General features: G+C 41.6%; 1 protein-coding gene and 1 long non-coding RNA gene across 6 annotated transcripts in view; one reads left to right on the plus strand and one right to left on the minus strand.

The window, feature by feature from the left end:
* FYB1 (FYN binding protein 1) overlaps positions 1-14,735 on the minus strand; it is a 139,396-nt gene that overhangs the window by 77,267 nt on the left and 47,394 nt on the right. For all 3 annotated transcript variants that reach the window (XM_064480258.1, XM_011000633.3, XM_011000641.3), the window contains one exon: positions 6,498-7,659. In XM_064480258.1, coding sequence (XP_064336328.1) covers positions 6,498-7,659 — 1,162 coding nt within the window. The remainder of the gene's footprint in view (positions 1-6,497; positions 7,660-14,735) is intronic.
* On the plus strand, positions 58-12,840 carry LOC135319493 (uncharacterized). 3 transcript variants are annotated; one of them, XR_010378153.1, is made up of 5 exons: positions 58-204; positions 825-915; positions 2,906-3,050; positions 9,337-9,502; positions 12,583-12,840. It is a non-coding gene; the product is annotated as an uncharacterized LOC135319493 (long non-coding RNA). The 3 variants fall into 3 exon arrangements; XR_010378152.1 differs by having other exon boundaries at positions 58-159; XR_010378151.1 differs by lacking the exon at positions 2,906-3,050 and having other exon boundaries at positions 58-159.

Below are 14,735 nucleotides of genomic sequence, written 5' to 3' on the forward strand. Positions count from 1 at the left end.
TTGCGTCAAAATTAATATTAAAAGACTAGCAGGTGCCTGAGCTGTTCAGAAAGAATTTTGAAGGACACACTGAGCACTAAAGAACTTGGACAGGACAAGGGGACTTCTCGGTGGCAAAATGACCTAGGCCCTGAAGAGGGGAATCTGCCTTCTGTACAGGTTGACTGGTGGTCCTCTCCTTTTCCTGGCTCATTTTTCTATCTGGTATTTTACTTCCCTCCTAGTCTAAATATAAACTAATTGGCTGTCAAAGGCTTGAAATATGATGGCTCTCAGGGATTTGCCAGTTAGTGGAGGTCAGATGCTATCAAAGTCCCACTCAAGTAGCTGGATCCCCCCCCCCCCACCTCCTCTTTCTTGATCTGTCCTGAAGAATCCTCAGGATAGGAGACTTGCAGAGGGGAGAGGGAGTGGTCATCCAAGTGTCCACAACGGGTAAGCACAGTCCAGAGGATGTGAAACAAGGATCTCAGTGGGCACCCAAGTCATGTGAGTCTCCTTTCTGCTATCTTGCTACCTGCCTTGTAAAAGGGTGAACTGAAGGTCCCTTTGGAAATAGTGCTGAGTCTTCAGTTATAATTGAAATATTTCGTTGCTATTAAATAATGAGGGAGGGGCTTACAGGATGCTGCTCCTCCAGCTGCCAAATAAATAGTAAAAACAAAATAAGGCAAGATAAACATTATCCCAGACCCACTCGCAGCCATCACATGAGAAAAGGAAAATAACTTCATTGGATAAATGTCAAAAATCACTGGCTGAGGGAAAAAACAGAAGATTCTGGTGCCACAGGAGGCCAGTGACGCCTACGGTTTGTTCTCCAGGCTCAGAAACAACACTGGGGGAAGACAGCGATCCTAGGAAAACCTGTGGATCCTCCCGAACACATGCCAGGTTGGAGAAGTGGACGCACGGGTGAGTGAACAGCCTGGGGGAGGCCAAGGAGAAACCTATATAATGAAAGCCCCAGTTACCAGCACAGGATCATCCGCGGGGCCGATGTGGGGGGAGCTGCCATGGCTGGCCTTGTCCTGGTACAGGGCTCTGAGTGAGACCTCAGAAGATGGAGCAGCATTCAGAGCCCTGGCAAGGACGGCCTTCAGGACCAGTCCAGCTAACCTTCACTCCATAGACGAGCAGATTAAAGGCAATACTCAGAACTCAAATTGCAGCTCTGGAGGGTGGACAAACTTATCACACTGGGTTAAAGCAAGTAGATGTGTTTGTCATCCCCCCGCCAGATCAGAAGAAATGGTGGGCTGTCTAAGTTCATGAAACAGAAAATCTCTGAGAGCTAAGAGGCATATCATCTTAGAAAATATTGGCGATAGAATGATTGACACAGATACAGCTTGGCTAAGTTTTTAAACGTTAACGATAAAGATTTCTTTGGGAATCAAGACTGAAAAGTAAATGACTTTCAAACAGGGAAATTCAGTGTAGTATCAGACTTTTCCACACTAAAATTAAATGCCAGAATATAAAAATAAAGACTATGAAGATGGCTCATAAAAATGATAAAAACATTGGATAAAAAAGCCCAAAGCATGCTGTTGGGATAAAACACATCAGGGAAGATACCAACTAATATATATAAAATAGATAAACAATAACCTCACACTGTATAGCACGGGGAACTATATTCAATATCTTGTAATAACGTATGGTGAAAAAGAATATGAAAATGAATATATGTATGGTCATGTATGACTGAAACTTTATGCTGTACACCAAAAATTGACACATTGTAAATTGACTATACTTCAGTAAAATATATATATATACAAAAAAAAGAGAGAGAGGACAGGGATTAAACTGAAGAGCTGGTTTATCTGAGAAGAGTAGAAGAGAGGTTTAGACATTGGAGAGGAAAGATGAAGAATGGAAAGCTCACATAAGATGTGATCCGGGATGTGTGTGGTTAAGAGAGGGACACTCTTTAGAGGCAATTCTGTTTGGGAGTTAAACCCAGGTAAGCTGCCCAATTAACAGTCAGTGGTTCCTTGGAAGTTTCCAACTGAAATAGAAGCAAGGTCTACAGGTTTGATGGAAAATGGCTTTCCCAGGGATGGAGGAGGGTGAGTGAGTGAAACAAAATGAGCTCAGGCTGGAGCTAAATATAAGAGTGTATGCCAGCCACAAAATACATACCAGCCACAAGCACACACCAGACACAAAGCACACACCAGGCACCTGGAGAATGAGAGGGAAGGACAAGTGGAGAACCCTGTTGCCACCTGAAGCTGAACCACTTCCATTGTCTGGGTACCACAGAACTTTGCCTCCAGCTTTTCAGTGTTCTGAAAGAGCCTTGTCTGTGAGATATTTCAGAAAAACTGTCCTGGGATCTGCTTTTTTGGTACCTTGTTCTTAGATTCCAAGCACACAGCAGGGTCTCAATGCTTGTAGAAATCCCACTGTGAAGAATTCACTCAGCCCCCATTTTCTTAAATGTATTTGAGCATAGAATCTCTTCTTCCTGTAGAGGCTAGGAGCAACACACACTGAGATCAAACATTTAAAAATATATAACTATCTAATAAGGTAATTTTAAGAGAGTACATGTATAAGGAGAGCGAAGGGCAAGAGAGAGGCGATCGTTTCAGGGTCTATGAAGGAAAATCTTGTCCCTCTTAGAAACTGGTGACTTGCTGGTGAAAACAGCCCAAGCACCTTTTGGTTCCAAACTGCTGTAGGCTGGATTCGTGACAGTGACACACAGCAGAGAGGGAGGAGGTCAGGCACACCATTGGCCTGATGCCAATGCCTCCTGGCCTCACCCCTTCAGCTGCTGATGCTGACTGAGCTGATCATTCTTAAAGCCAACATATGGAAAGATGAGTCTTTGTTTCTCTCCAGTTTTAAGAACAAGATCAGAAAAAAGGTTGGACTGAATGTTTCCCAGCAGGTTTTACTAACTCCTATGTGCAAACCTACAGTCAAGCTGGGGTTCTTAACAACTCAGACTTTGCTGGTGAGGCACACACACTGATGCTTGGGAGGAAGGCCTTTCACTGCTGACCCAGGAACCAAAAGGAACCAGAGAAAAGGTTAGTTCACAGAAACATTTTGATATTTGGATTTTTTTTTTTTTAAAGTTTAGGCTTTTGTAACTTTAAATGGTTCTGGAGAAAAGAAAAGTTATCAGCTCCATGAAAAGCAATATGTTACATTAAAGCTTATGGCTACAGGTAAATAACTAAATTGACCTACAATATAGACCCTGTTTATAATTTTCATTTTGCATCAAAACTTCATTCAATTGAGTACAAGTCTATTGGTAGAAGTTATCTAATTTATTAACAGTAATTGCTAAGCTATATAAAATATTAACACTAAATTCTGATTAAATAGACTTTGGTGGGAGGACCAACCTGAGCAACAAATAAGAATATATTATTTCTATGCTCCAAGTAAATAACGTTAAACAGACTGGTCTCTGTCTCAGTGGTATCTATAGTAAAACAAAAAATGACATGTTTCAACCAAAGGACAGAGAGAGGGAGAGGAATGAAGATTCCTTGGTTTTCACTTACGCTTGATTTATTATCTCATAATATCCTATGAGCATAGCAGAGAGGGTAGCCGGGGTGGGGCGAGGGGGCAGAGGCTCTGAAATCAGAGAGAAGGAGGATCAGCTCAGTCACATTATGGCCTCGGGCAAGTTACCCAACCTCTCAGAGCTTTGGTTTCCTCCAAGAATTCCCCTTTCATTGGGTTCTTGGGAGGAATAAACAGGGGTAACATGTATATACTACATAACAAGTACAACAAAAATATAAATTTTTTAGTGGCTAATATATTGGACAAGGATGATAAAAGATGGAAAGTAGATCTGGGAATTGGATGTGAACCTGGAAAGGAAGAAGTCAGGTAGAAGGCTAAGAAAAAAGTTCTAGAGTTTTGAAAACCTACAGTTATTAGACAAAGCTTTAGTTAACTTGAATACTATATACTTTCAAATTCTGGTATTTTTTAACTTTCCTAAATGGAAAGCTAAATTATTTTGTATGGGTTAGGAAAAACAGCAATGATGGGATTTAGAAGTAGGCAGACCTGAATATTAAGAAATTCTCTGTGTTCAGAAAGTAAATGCTTATTTTGTGGCACATCTATACAAGGTTATTTTCTCTAGCATTGTTTCGAAGAGCAAAAGTTTGGAAACAATACAAATTGTTAAATCAATTAGGTAAGTCATCCATTATCTGAATATTACACAGTTCTAAAGAATATTCAGTAATCTCTTATTAAAATGTGGAAAGATATACAGGAGTTTTTTACTTTTAAAAAGCAAGGATCAAAGCATTGTATATAATATTTTACTTCTTGAGTAAAATGCAGGGCGATTAGTCCCTATATTTATATTTGCTGGTGTAAACATAAAGAAACTAGACTGATATAGAAATCAAAAAGAGTGGTTTCTGTGGGGCAGAGGCTGAGAAGACCCAGCAAACGGTGGGGAAGGACTCAAGGTACTTTTCACTGTAGACCACTTTATACTTGCTGGTTTTGAGCCAGATGTAATTTCTATTTAAAAAATAAGTTTAAAAATGTAAATGCTTTTTAAAAATGTGACTGCTTTAAAGGGGTGTTACTCTGAACTTGGCGTTATAAATCAGATTGCTTTATGCTGACACCAGCCTGGGGTCAGCTCAGATTAAGAAGATTGAGTTTCGATTTGTGGAAGAAATGGATGAAGAGGGCACAGGGTGCATTTTGAAGCATAATATATATCCCGAGGGATCAGAGGGTGGAGGTGGGGTACACTGAGGAGAGGATTCAGAATCTAAACGGTGTCACGGGGCACCTAAGCAGAGGGGAGACGTGCCAGGATGGGAAAGGGTTGCAAGAAGGGGAAAGAGGGCAAGGATCAACTCAAGTTTACTAAGCAATTCTGCCTGGGTCCCTTGGAGCTCTGTTGCACTGAAAATCAGCTCAATGCTGACCTTGCCAGGACCGCAGAGCTAAAAGAGCACTTCATTAGCATTTCAATAGCACGGCGCAGACACCTGGTTATCACCGCTCAAACCTGAAAGCGGGGTGGAAATAAAGATGGAGGACATGGACGAAAACTCTAAGGATTTCCGCTTAACATCAGAACAGTTTACTTGGCATGAAGTCAGAGCCATAAAATGGAGGAGACAGTAGTCAATTTTTTTATCTGAGGCACAGAAGAACTCAGAAAGGGAAATAAGAAGGGGTCTTTTAGATGGTTTCACAAAAATAACCTTTCTGAGTTATGGACCAGTATTAAACAGAAGGTGACAGATGAGGACACAAGTGTTAACAAGGCTGAATCTTTCTAGAAGACAGATGATCATGGGGTCATTCCAAACCTGCATTCTACATGACGGATTAATGGGGGATTTGATGATTAATCTGTTGCTTGACACCGCAAATACTGATCTCAGGAAGATGACATATTGCGAGATGCTTCTACAGAGCCAAAAAAAAGACAAACAACCTTTCTGTCTAGAACCGCTTTAATTAGACCACACTTTTGCAAGTTAAAAAAAAAAAAGCCTAATAGTGGTGTGGTCACTTGCATCCTTTTTCCTTTCTCACAGTAAACAGCAGTTGTAGATTATTTGCTTAAAACAGTAGTCATTTCAGGCAGAAGTGAGCTTCTCCATCACTATGCAGGGTTACAAATCTTACCAAGTCATTCAGGGTCAAATTTTAGCATGTGCCATAGCATGTGGTAACATCTCTGATGGAAAATAAAACTAGTTACCCAGAAGGAAAATAACGTATCCATTTGTCTGGCTTATTATTCTAGCTATGTACTACTTTATCAGAAACGTTCAGGAAACTTTATACTGAGAAATAGAAAAAAGCTACAACATAAAAAAGTGTCATTTCACAAGAGTCCTGTTCATTTCTGAGTTGAATATTGAGCTTAGGAGACCTATGATAAATTCGTGGACGTTTAAAATCCCTTGGAAGGTTTCTCAACCTCTGTGCTATTGACATTTAGGACTGGATATTCTTTGTTGTGAGAGGCCATCCTGTGCACTATAGGATGTTAGGTAGCATCCCTGGCCTTGCAAGTAGTACCCTCCGGCTGTGACAATCAAGTGTCCCCTGGGCATCAACCACTGACTTAAGGGGTCTGCTCACTTTCTGCCTGACTGACTCCTCTGTGGCAGTTGAGGGAATACACCTCAGTCTCATTCAACAGAAATGAAACCAAACAAAGGAAGCAAATGAAATGCTTATCATTAAGCAAACCACCTATCTACCAAATGGATGTATTCTCCCCACCCCCTAAAACCAGCCCCTCCAGGCATTTCCTCACAGAATGCTGACAGAGAACTATGGATTTCAGCCGGCTCAGCCCTCTCACACCAGAGAGGGAAAAATGCCAAAGAAAAGTTACCACCTGCACAGGAGAACCAGCAAGGAAGCATTCCTTGTTATTGGTTTCCCCCCAGAAGCTAAAACACCGTGTGCTGCAGAACAGAACACGAGAAATAGCAAATGAGAAAAGAACTCACTGTTTCCGGAAGCGGCTTTTTGGAATTTCGTCAGGTCAACGTGTGGTGGTCTGCTGGGTTTTGGTGGAGGGGGGCCCAGGGTAAACAGGGGAGGCAGGGGCTTCTGCCTGGGGGTGGCTGGAGTCTTGTCCCCCCTTTCTTTTTCTTGACCTTGGCCCCAAGGCCCTGTGGTTGTCAGCTTAGAAGGTGTTTTAGGAAACTTGGCAGGAGGTGCGCCAGAGGCCGACTCCTCCTGGTTCATTTTGCTCAGGAAGACGTTCTTCGCAGCATCCATCCTCCTCTCTTCTCTTTTCTCCTCAGCATTTCTGGGGAGGCCTGGAGCCCCTCTGCAGGCAGCAGGTTTCAGAACGACTCCAGGAAAAGGAGAACTGGACGTCTCGCCTCCATGCTCTTTACTCTCCGGGTCCTCCCTGGCTGGTTTCAAAGGGCCGGGTTTGGACTTGGCCCCTAGAGCGGCCGGGGGGCCTTTCTGCGCAGCCGCAGTCTTGCTGGGGCCCTCGACTTCCTGGGAGTCATCAGTACCCGAGGCTGGCTTCTGGCCAAAGACGGGTTTGGGGAAGAGGGGCTTGGGGTCCAGGTCTTGTGAGGCCGACGTAAACCTGCCTTTAATCCCAGCCAGCTTTGGGAACACCTGCTCCGGTTCATTTTCCTGGGCTGGAGGATGAGACCCCGGCTTGGGGCCTGGTGGCTTGAAGTCAGGATCTTGGTTTACACTGTGAAGCGAGGGCTTATTCCCAGGAGGCCGGGGAAAGGCCGGTTTGGAATCTTCTTTGGGCAAGATGGCGGGCTTGAGGCCTACGGGTTTCGGAAAGCCGGCTTTCGCCTCGGGGTCTTTAGCGGCCGAGCCCGCCTGCGGCCCAGACCTTGGGCCCACCCCCGGGGGCTTCAGAAACGGGGGTCTGAGCTCCTTGTCGGGCTTGTCCTCCAAGGTCGGCTTCACGCCCAGAGGTGGCTTTGGGGACCCAAACTTCGACACGTTGCTCGGTCCTGCGGGAGAGCTGGCATTTCCCTGGTAGCCGAAGAGGTTCTTTTTGGCTTGGACTCCTGTAGGGGAGTTTTGGCCCGTGACCTTGAAGGGTCGGCTGTTGGCCGAGACCTCCTCCGTGAGGTTGCCCCCGGTGTTGAACCTGGCCATCAGGGACTTCACATCTGCTTTCCCATCCTGCAGGCACAGGGAACAAGAACTCGCTGAGAGCCAGAAGTCTCCCTTGCACAGTTTAAAATACTACACTTTAAAAGGTTTCCTGGTTTGAGGCCTGCGGCGTCGCTGATTGGTTACCGAGAGATTGTAACATTTATCTTCCTCTATGGCAAAATAAGTTGTGACTTTCTCGAAGGGGGAGGGCTATATATATAGAACTTTTTTTTTTTGGTTGTCTTAGACCGACCTGCCTTTTTTTTTTTTTTTTTTTGGTTTTAAGTCATAAGTTATCTTTTCCCGTTTCCTCTCCCTGTTTCTCTAGCCAGCTTGTTGAATTTACTCTGAGCTTGGTATTTACCTGTTGTGTTTAATTTGAAAAAATAGGAAAGTGACTAACAAATGACTTCCATATTTTACAGCTGAGTCTCTTAAACAGAAACTGCACTTAAAAAGTGAAAGCAAGCTCTTCTGTAAATTTGTGCTGCCTGCTTTATACAGCATGCCCATGCTGGCCACCTCTGTGGCTGGCAAGCCTGTTTCTTGTTCCCAACAACATTTAAGGTCCATCTGTTGGCTAATGGGGAGTGTAGCAGAAAATCCCACTCATTTTTATACGTAAACAATAAAATGAGTTTTTCCACTTATTGATATGTGTTTAGAGCTAATGATTCAACTGGAACCAGACCAGTGGGCACAGCACGCTCACTTTCAGGGGGCACAGATGGGGCACACGGGATAGGTGACATGGAAGCAGTGGGGACTGGCTGGGGACTCTCATTTCCAGCCTCTGGTTTCTCCAGCTTCGTCTCCTGCTACAGAGTCTGCCCTCCTTGTCTAGAATTAGGGTTTTACCTAGTAAAGAGGGTGGCAGTCACCTTTCTCTGTGACTGTAATCCCATTTAATCTGGAAGAATTCATGGTGGGGTTTGCTTTTTCTCTCAAAAGCAAGGAGTTGAATTATTCTAGTTCTTTTAGGAATATTTGAAAATCTGAGTCTTAAAAAAAAATCATTGAAGGTACACATATGACCACAATAGTTTCCATTTTTGTGCCTTAACATTCACCTAGAAAATGTTTTCCTACCCTCCACCATCAGCTATCTCTGCCACGCACCCAAGCATATTTCATTTCTTAAGGCTCGACTCAAATACAACATAACCAGATCCTGTTCGTTTGGGAAGATCTGCTCCCTCCTCTCAACTCACGTAGCACACCAGGCACTTCTACGTGCCCTTGTGTTACATCCTTTCATCACTGTAAGAACCACTACTTAGTGTGTAAACTTGATTCTGAACCATGCACGTGATCTACCTTGCCCCATCTTCTTTTGGAGGACAGCATCATTTAACTCCATTTCACAGGAAAGAGAACTGAGGTTGAAACTGCAGGAGGACATCATGGTAAGAGCATGGAAACTTGGATGGAATCCTAGTTGATTAGTGGGGCCTCATTGCCTATTCTGTACAATGGGGATAATAGCACGTATCCACCAGAACTGTCGTGTGCATTAGAGATGGAATTTATAACTTGCCTGCCTGGCCCACAGCACGAGCTCAAGAGATGGAAACTATTATTATTAGAAATGTTAAGTAGCATATTCAAGGGCTCGCAGCCAGGAACTGTGAGGACAGGGATGCAGACTCAGGTCTGTCCAGGGCTCCAAAGTCCAGAAACTCCTTCCTCCTTGTATTCCCACAGCACGTGGACCAGGCCCAGGCACCCCGGGTATTCTAATACGTTTGGGAAATTGTGCAGGATGGCACTGAGCTGAACACTGTGAATGGTGATTTTAAAATAAATGATGCCTTCAGTAAGAGTTTCTCTCTGTACCAAACTACAGTGTGTGTGTATCTGCAGGATGAAGGTAAGGACCCTAGGCAGGAAGAGAAAACTGGGTGAAAATAGCATTTTTCAGCATTTTGCTCCTTTAATTTACTACTCTGTATCTGAGTTGCTGAAAATATCTTGTTTTCTACCTTGCCTCGCTTGATTATTTTTAAAAACCATTTTAAATTATAGTTAATTTACAATGTTGTGTTAATTTCTGGTGTATAGAATAGTTATTCAGTTATACATATATGTGTATATATATATTCTTATTCATATCCTTTTTCATTACAAGTTATTGTAAGATATTTAATATAGTTCACTGTGCTGTACAGAAGGACTTTGTTGTTTTTCTGTTCTGTACATAGTAGTTTATATCTGCCAATCCCAAACTCCCCTTTTATCCCTCCCCCACCCCCGACCATTTTTTAATCCTCATGATTTTCTCAAATCCTCAAGCAATCCCCAAAAGTACCAGGCGGGAAGACAGCAGAACCAAGGGGAGTTTGGGTGCTGGTGGAGGGAACAGGCGAAGACGGGTCCAGGGTTGTGCCTCCAGGGAGATCATAGCTGCAGAGGACTCCAAAAATTTGCTCCCCACCCGGAAGAGAGTCTATCTCTGGGGAAGAATCTTTTAGTCCTCACTTTATATTTTGTAATTTATATTCCATATCTACGATTTAGTCCAGAATGATAAGAGGCTGCCTAAGAGAGTGGTTAAGAACACAGACTTGGAAGCCAGACTGTCTGGTTTTGAGTCTGACGTAGGGCAAGGTACATAAGCTCCCTGGGCCTCAGTTTGCTCATCTCTATTATGGGAATAATAAAGTCATGTCATAGGGCTGTTGGGAAGATAAAACAAATTAATATCAACGACCCTTTAAAGAATGCCTGGAACCTGAGAAGGTTTCCTATTTTCATAAAGCAAATGAAGCCTTAGAAACCATCTAGTCCACCTCTCACTGCACTGGTGAGAAAACAGAAACCAAAGGAGGCAAGTGACATCTTATTTAGTCACGGCAACTTCACATCTTAAATTTCAGGGGGAAAACCCCATGAAATACAGTAACCCATTGTCAAACTGCACACCCTGGTTTTAGTTTAGAAAATATGGAAGTTGTTGATTTGGAATTAGGATTTAAATCTCAGATGCCAATCCAAACCCAGGAGACAGTACAGTGTCATGGTTAACAGCACTGGCTCTGAAAGTATTGATTTGGGCTCAAACCTTGACTTTGCTACTTACTTGCTGTGTGATCTTCCAAGTTACTTAACCTCTCTGAGACTCACTTTTCTCATCTATAAAAGGAGAATAATAACAGTACCTATTTCTTACCTGGTTTTGTTTTTAAATTAGGATGAGATGAGTTAATGCATGTAGAGTTCTTAGATCAACAAGTGTATGTAATTACATCTAATGATTGTCTGCCATCATGGTTTTTCTTTTTCTTTTTTCCTAATTCGTTAGTCACATAACATCATTTTCTATAAGTGACCAAATTCTGAAGTTATAATCATTAACATTTTGTCCTAATTTTAAATTAATGTGACTGAAACAAATATACCATTGGATAGCATAGTAGAGTTATTCTGTTTGAATTTGGTTTACCCTCACTCTGAAATTTTTAATGGAGAGTTGAAAGAGGGAAAGAAAGAGCCACAGCTTCCTACACAGGACACACTGAAGAAACAGTAACAGCACCTGGGCTTACTAATATGTCTGGTAAATCAACAGCCCAGACTCTACAGCTGTCTAATCTCTCATACTGACTGCTTAGCTTTATAGTTTTTTGGTTATCACTCTTAATAAGCTTATTAGATTAAAATTTCAACATCCAGAGTTGCCCTTCATCCTCACAATAATAGCTAGATTTCTTCCTTACTGGTAATGATAGAAAGGCAAAAATGACTTAAAATTTTTTGACATTCTCCCATTCCAATTTCAATGTGGATTGAATTACTTATTCCATTTTCTAGGGCTCTTTTTTTGTCCTAGTAAAAGGAGGGTAAGAGTAGTGCATATTATGATGAAGAGAAAAGTAAGCCTGCTCTAAGCCCTGACCCTCCAGACCCTTGTGCCCCAGTTCTAGGGGGATCAAATATCCTGACTTACCAGTACAGTACAAGTTTGTGCCTATTGTTCTGGAATAATTATTATCAATGCTCCCTTTTACTTTCACAATTGACCTGTTTTAAACAATAAACCGCATGGTGAACTTACCCAGTTCCTCTCTAGAGTCAACCGCTGTTATCAGTTTCTTATGTATATTTCTAAGCTGTGCATATACAAATATATATAAATAAACACACACACATCCTTTCTGTTCCCACTTTTTGCACAAATAGAAACCCCTGCTTTGCACCTTGCCTTTTTCTTGAACTGATACTACATTGCTGCTCACCGGCACAGCTGGATATCTCATCAGCAACCACTCGGATTGGATTGCTTGGTGCCGGTGCAATTCTGGTTGTTAAATATTTTCATTATTAGCTCTGTGTTTTCCCCTTGACACTTAATCCATATCAGTGCAAATTATTTGCACAATCTTTTATAAAAATAGACTTAATTTCTTTATTTTTTAGAACAGTTTTTGATTTACAGAAGAATGAGAGGAAGACAGTACCGAGAGTTCTCACATACTTTACATCCAGCTTCTCCTGTTATTAACACCTTACATTAGTTTGCGGGACCTCTTTAACTTTTAATGATTTAAATATTGGGCTTCTGCTTATTCTTCAGAAGAGATATTTCATAATCTAGAAGACCTCAGAATTTTAAGATATTTTAAGTAAAACTATTTCATCTCAAATTGCTTGAAATTTCTTGTCCAAAGTCATTTGAAGGAATTCGCTATTACTTCCATCTGTTAATGTATTTGTAATAGAAAAGGACAAGTTTGGCTTCATATTAGATCTGTTCTTTTGACTTTAACCCTATACTCTGTTTCCTAGGCTTAGTCTTGGTGGTTCTGCACCTTTTACAATAGAATGTTGCCTATAGCCTGAAATATACAGGATAGCCTATTCTCAAGGCTCTCACCTTTAAGGATATTAACTTTTCCATTCATATAAAGATAACAAGTTTTAGAATAGGAAATAACGTTTGTTTTGTTGGAGGTTTACAGGGACACCATGACCTGACCCACGTGGACAGCTGTAAGAACAAAGGATTCCAAGAACAAAGAATTCCTACACCAAGAAATTTGCAACAATCAAGCATATCCCTTCACTTTTGAGTATTAAAGGAGCCTGAATTCTGACTTGGGGAAGATGGTTCTCCAGGACATTAATCTGCCATCTTCTCGGTCTGCCAGCTCTCCGAATAAAGTTATTATTCCTTACTCCAACACCTTGTCTCCCGGTTTATTGGGCTATCCAGCAGTGAGCAGAATGAGTTTGGATTCAGTAACATATTTACACAGATCTTCCTCCACTTATTATAGGGTTACATCTCGATAAACCCATCATAAGTTGAAAAATATCCTAAGTGGAAAATGCATTTAATACACATCACCTACTGAACATCATAGCTTAGCCTCGCCTACCTTAAGCATGTTCACATCATTTACATTAGCCTACAGTTGGGCAAAATCATCTAACACAAAGCCTATTTTATAACTAAGAGTTGCATATGTCATGTCATTTATAGAACACTGTACCGAAAGAAAAACAGGATGGTTGCAAGGTACAAAATGGCTTTAAGTGTGTGGGCTGTTTACCCTCGTGGTCCAGTGGTTGACTGGGAGCTGTGATTCTGCTGCTGCTGCCGCCGCCCCTAGCACCACGACAGAGTGTCGTCCCCACATCAGTAGCCCGGGGGGAAAAGATCAAAATTCCAAATTCAAAGTATGATTTCTGCTGAATGCATATTGCTTTCACACCATTCGTTGTAAGGTTAAAAAAATCCTAAATTCAGCTATCTTAAATCCTTACAATGTTCAGCCCAAACTCCTCCCATACACTGCTCTATAATTACACAGACGTAACTGTAGAAGTGCTCTTGATAGAAATGAATTTCCTCTAGCCCCCAGGTAGTCTTCCCTTCCTCAGAATTATATGCCTTCACCGGTGTAAACTTATCATGCTTTCCATAGGCTCTAAGAAGATAGCTGCGAGCAAAAATGCTTGAACTACATCTTCTGGGCTTTTAGGTAACAACTTGAGTCCAGAAAATCTTTTTTTTTGCTTTTAACCACTTACATAAAGGCAATGAGTCAAGTACATGCTTAAACAAAGGCTGCGATGGCATTTAGGACAGACGTCAAGAAACTGTACACATCAAGATGTTTTCTTTGGCAGCTAGTTGGTTGACATATTTTCATATGGAAAATTAATAATACCCTATCCCTGTAATTGGTAACTGGATTTTGTTTGGCTTTGGGTTTATTTTTTATAGTGTTCATGCTTTTAAATATATCTTCAATATTAGGTTAACCCAGTGGGTCTCAAATTGGTGCAATTTTGGCAACATCTGGAGACATCTTTGATTGAAACGGCTAACTGAGAAAGTGCTCCAGACAACTGGTGGGGAGAGACCAGGGCTGCTGCTAAACATAGCACGCTGCCCAGAACCACCCTCTGCAGTGAAGATTATCAGTCCAAACAGTGCTGAGGTTCAGAAGCCCTGAGCTAGTCCTCTCGCTCCTGGATTATTGAAAACACCTTACCAGAAAGTCTTCTTTTAAATTTTTTTAGAATAAAATATACTCTAAAACCTACAAATAACCGTAGAGAAACTAAAATAACACAAAAGGCTATCACTGGATTGTTTTTACAATTCCATGTCTTTGAAAGTCTCATCTTTGTAAAGTTTCATTTGTAAAACCCAAAAGAAATAAAACACCCCTGAACTATGGGTAACTAATGGATTTAAAATAACTTTTGAGCCTGATTTTACCTTCTTAAGATGTGTTTGTGTCACTTTTTTAATGGAGGTGCTGGGGATTGAACCCAGGACCTCGTGCATGCTAAGCATGCGCTCTACCACTGAGATATTTCCCTCCCCTGCGTCACTTTTGTAATTAAAACCTGAAGAGAATGAAGCGCTCTTACAGATCTGTTATTCTTCCCTAGATAGAGCCCCTGGAAGAAGAGAAGAAAATGATTTTACTTGATTGCATGTAATGCTTTCAATCATGAAGGAGACAGTAAAAAACAATAATTTACCCACATTGGTCTCTTTTTCTCTCTCTCTCTTTTTCTCTCTCTCTCTTTCTTTCACCATTGGTCAATTTTACCACGAGGAGGTTTTCTTTCTTTTTTTTTTTTTT

The sequence above is a fragment of the Camelus dromedarius genome, chromosome 3 (genome assembly GCF_036321535.1).
Source record: "Camelus dromedarius isolate mCamDro1 chromosome 3, mCamDro1.pat, whole genome shotgun sequence".
Taxonomy (NCBI): Eukaryota; Metazoa; Chordata; class Mammalia; order Artiodactyla; family Camelidae; genus Camelus; species Camelus dromedarius.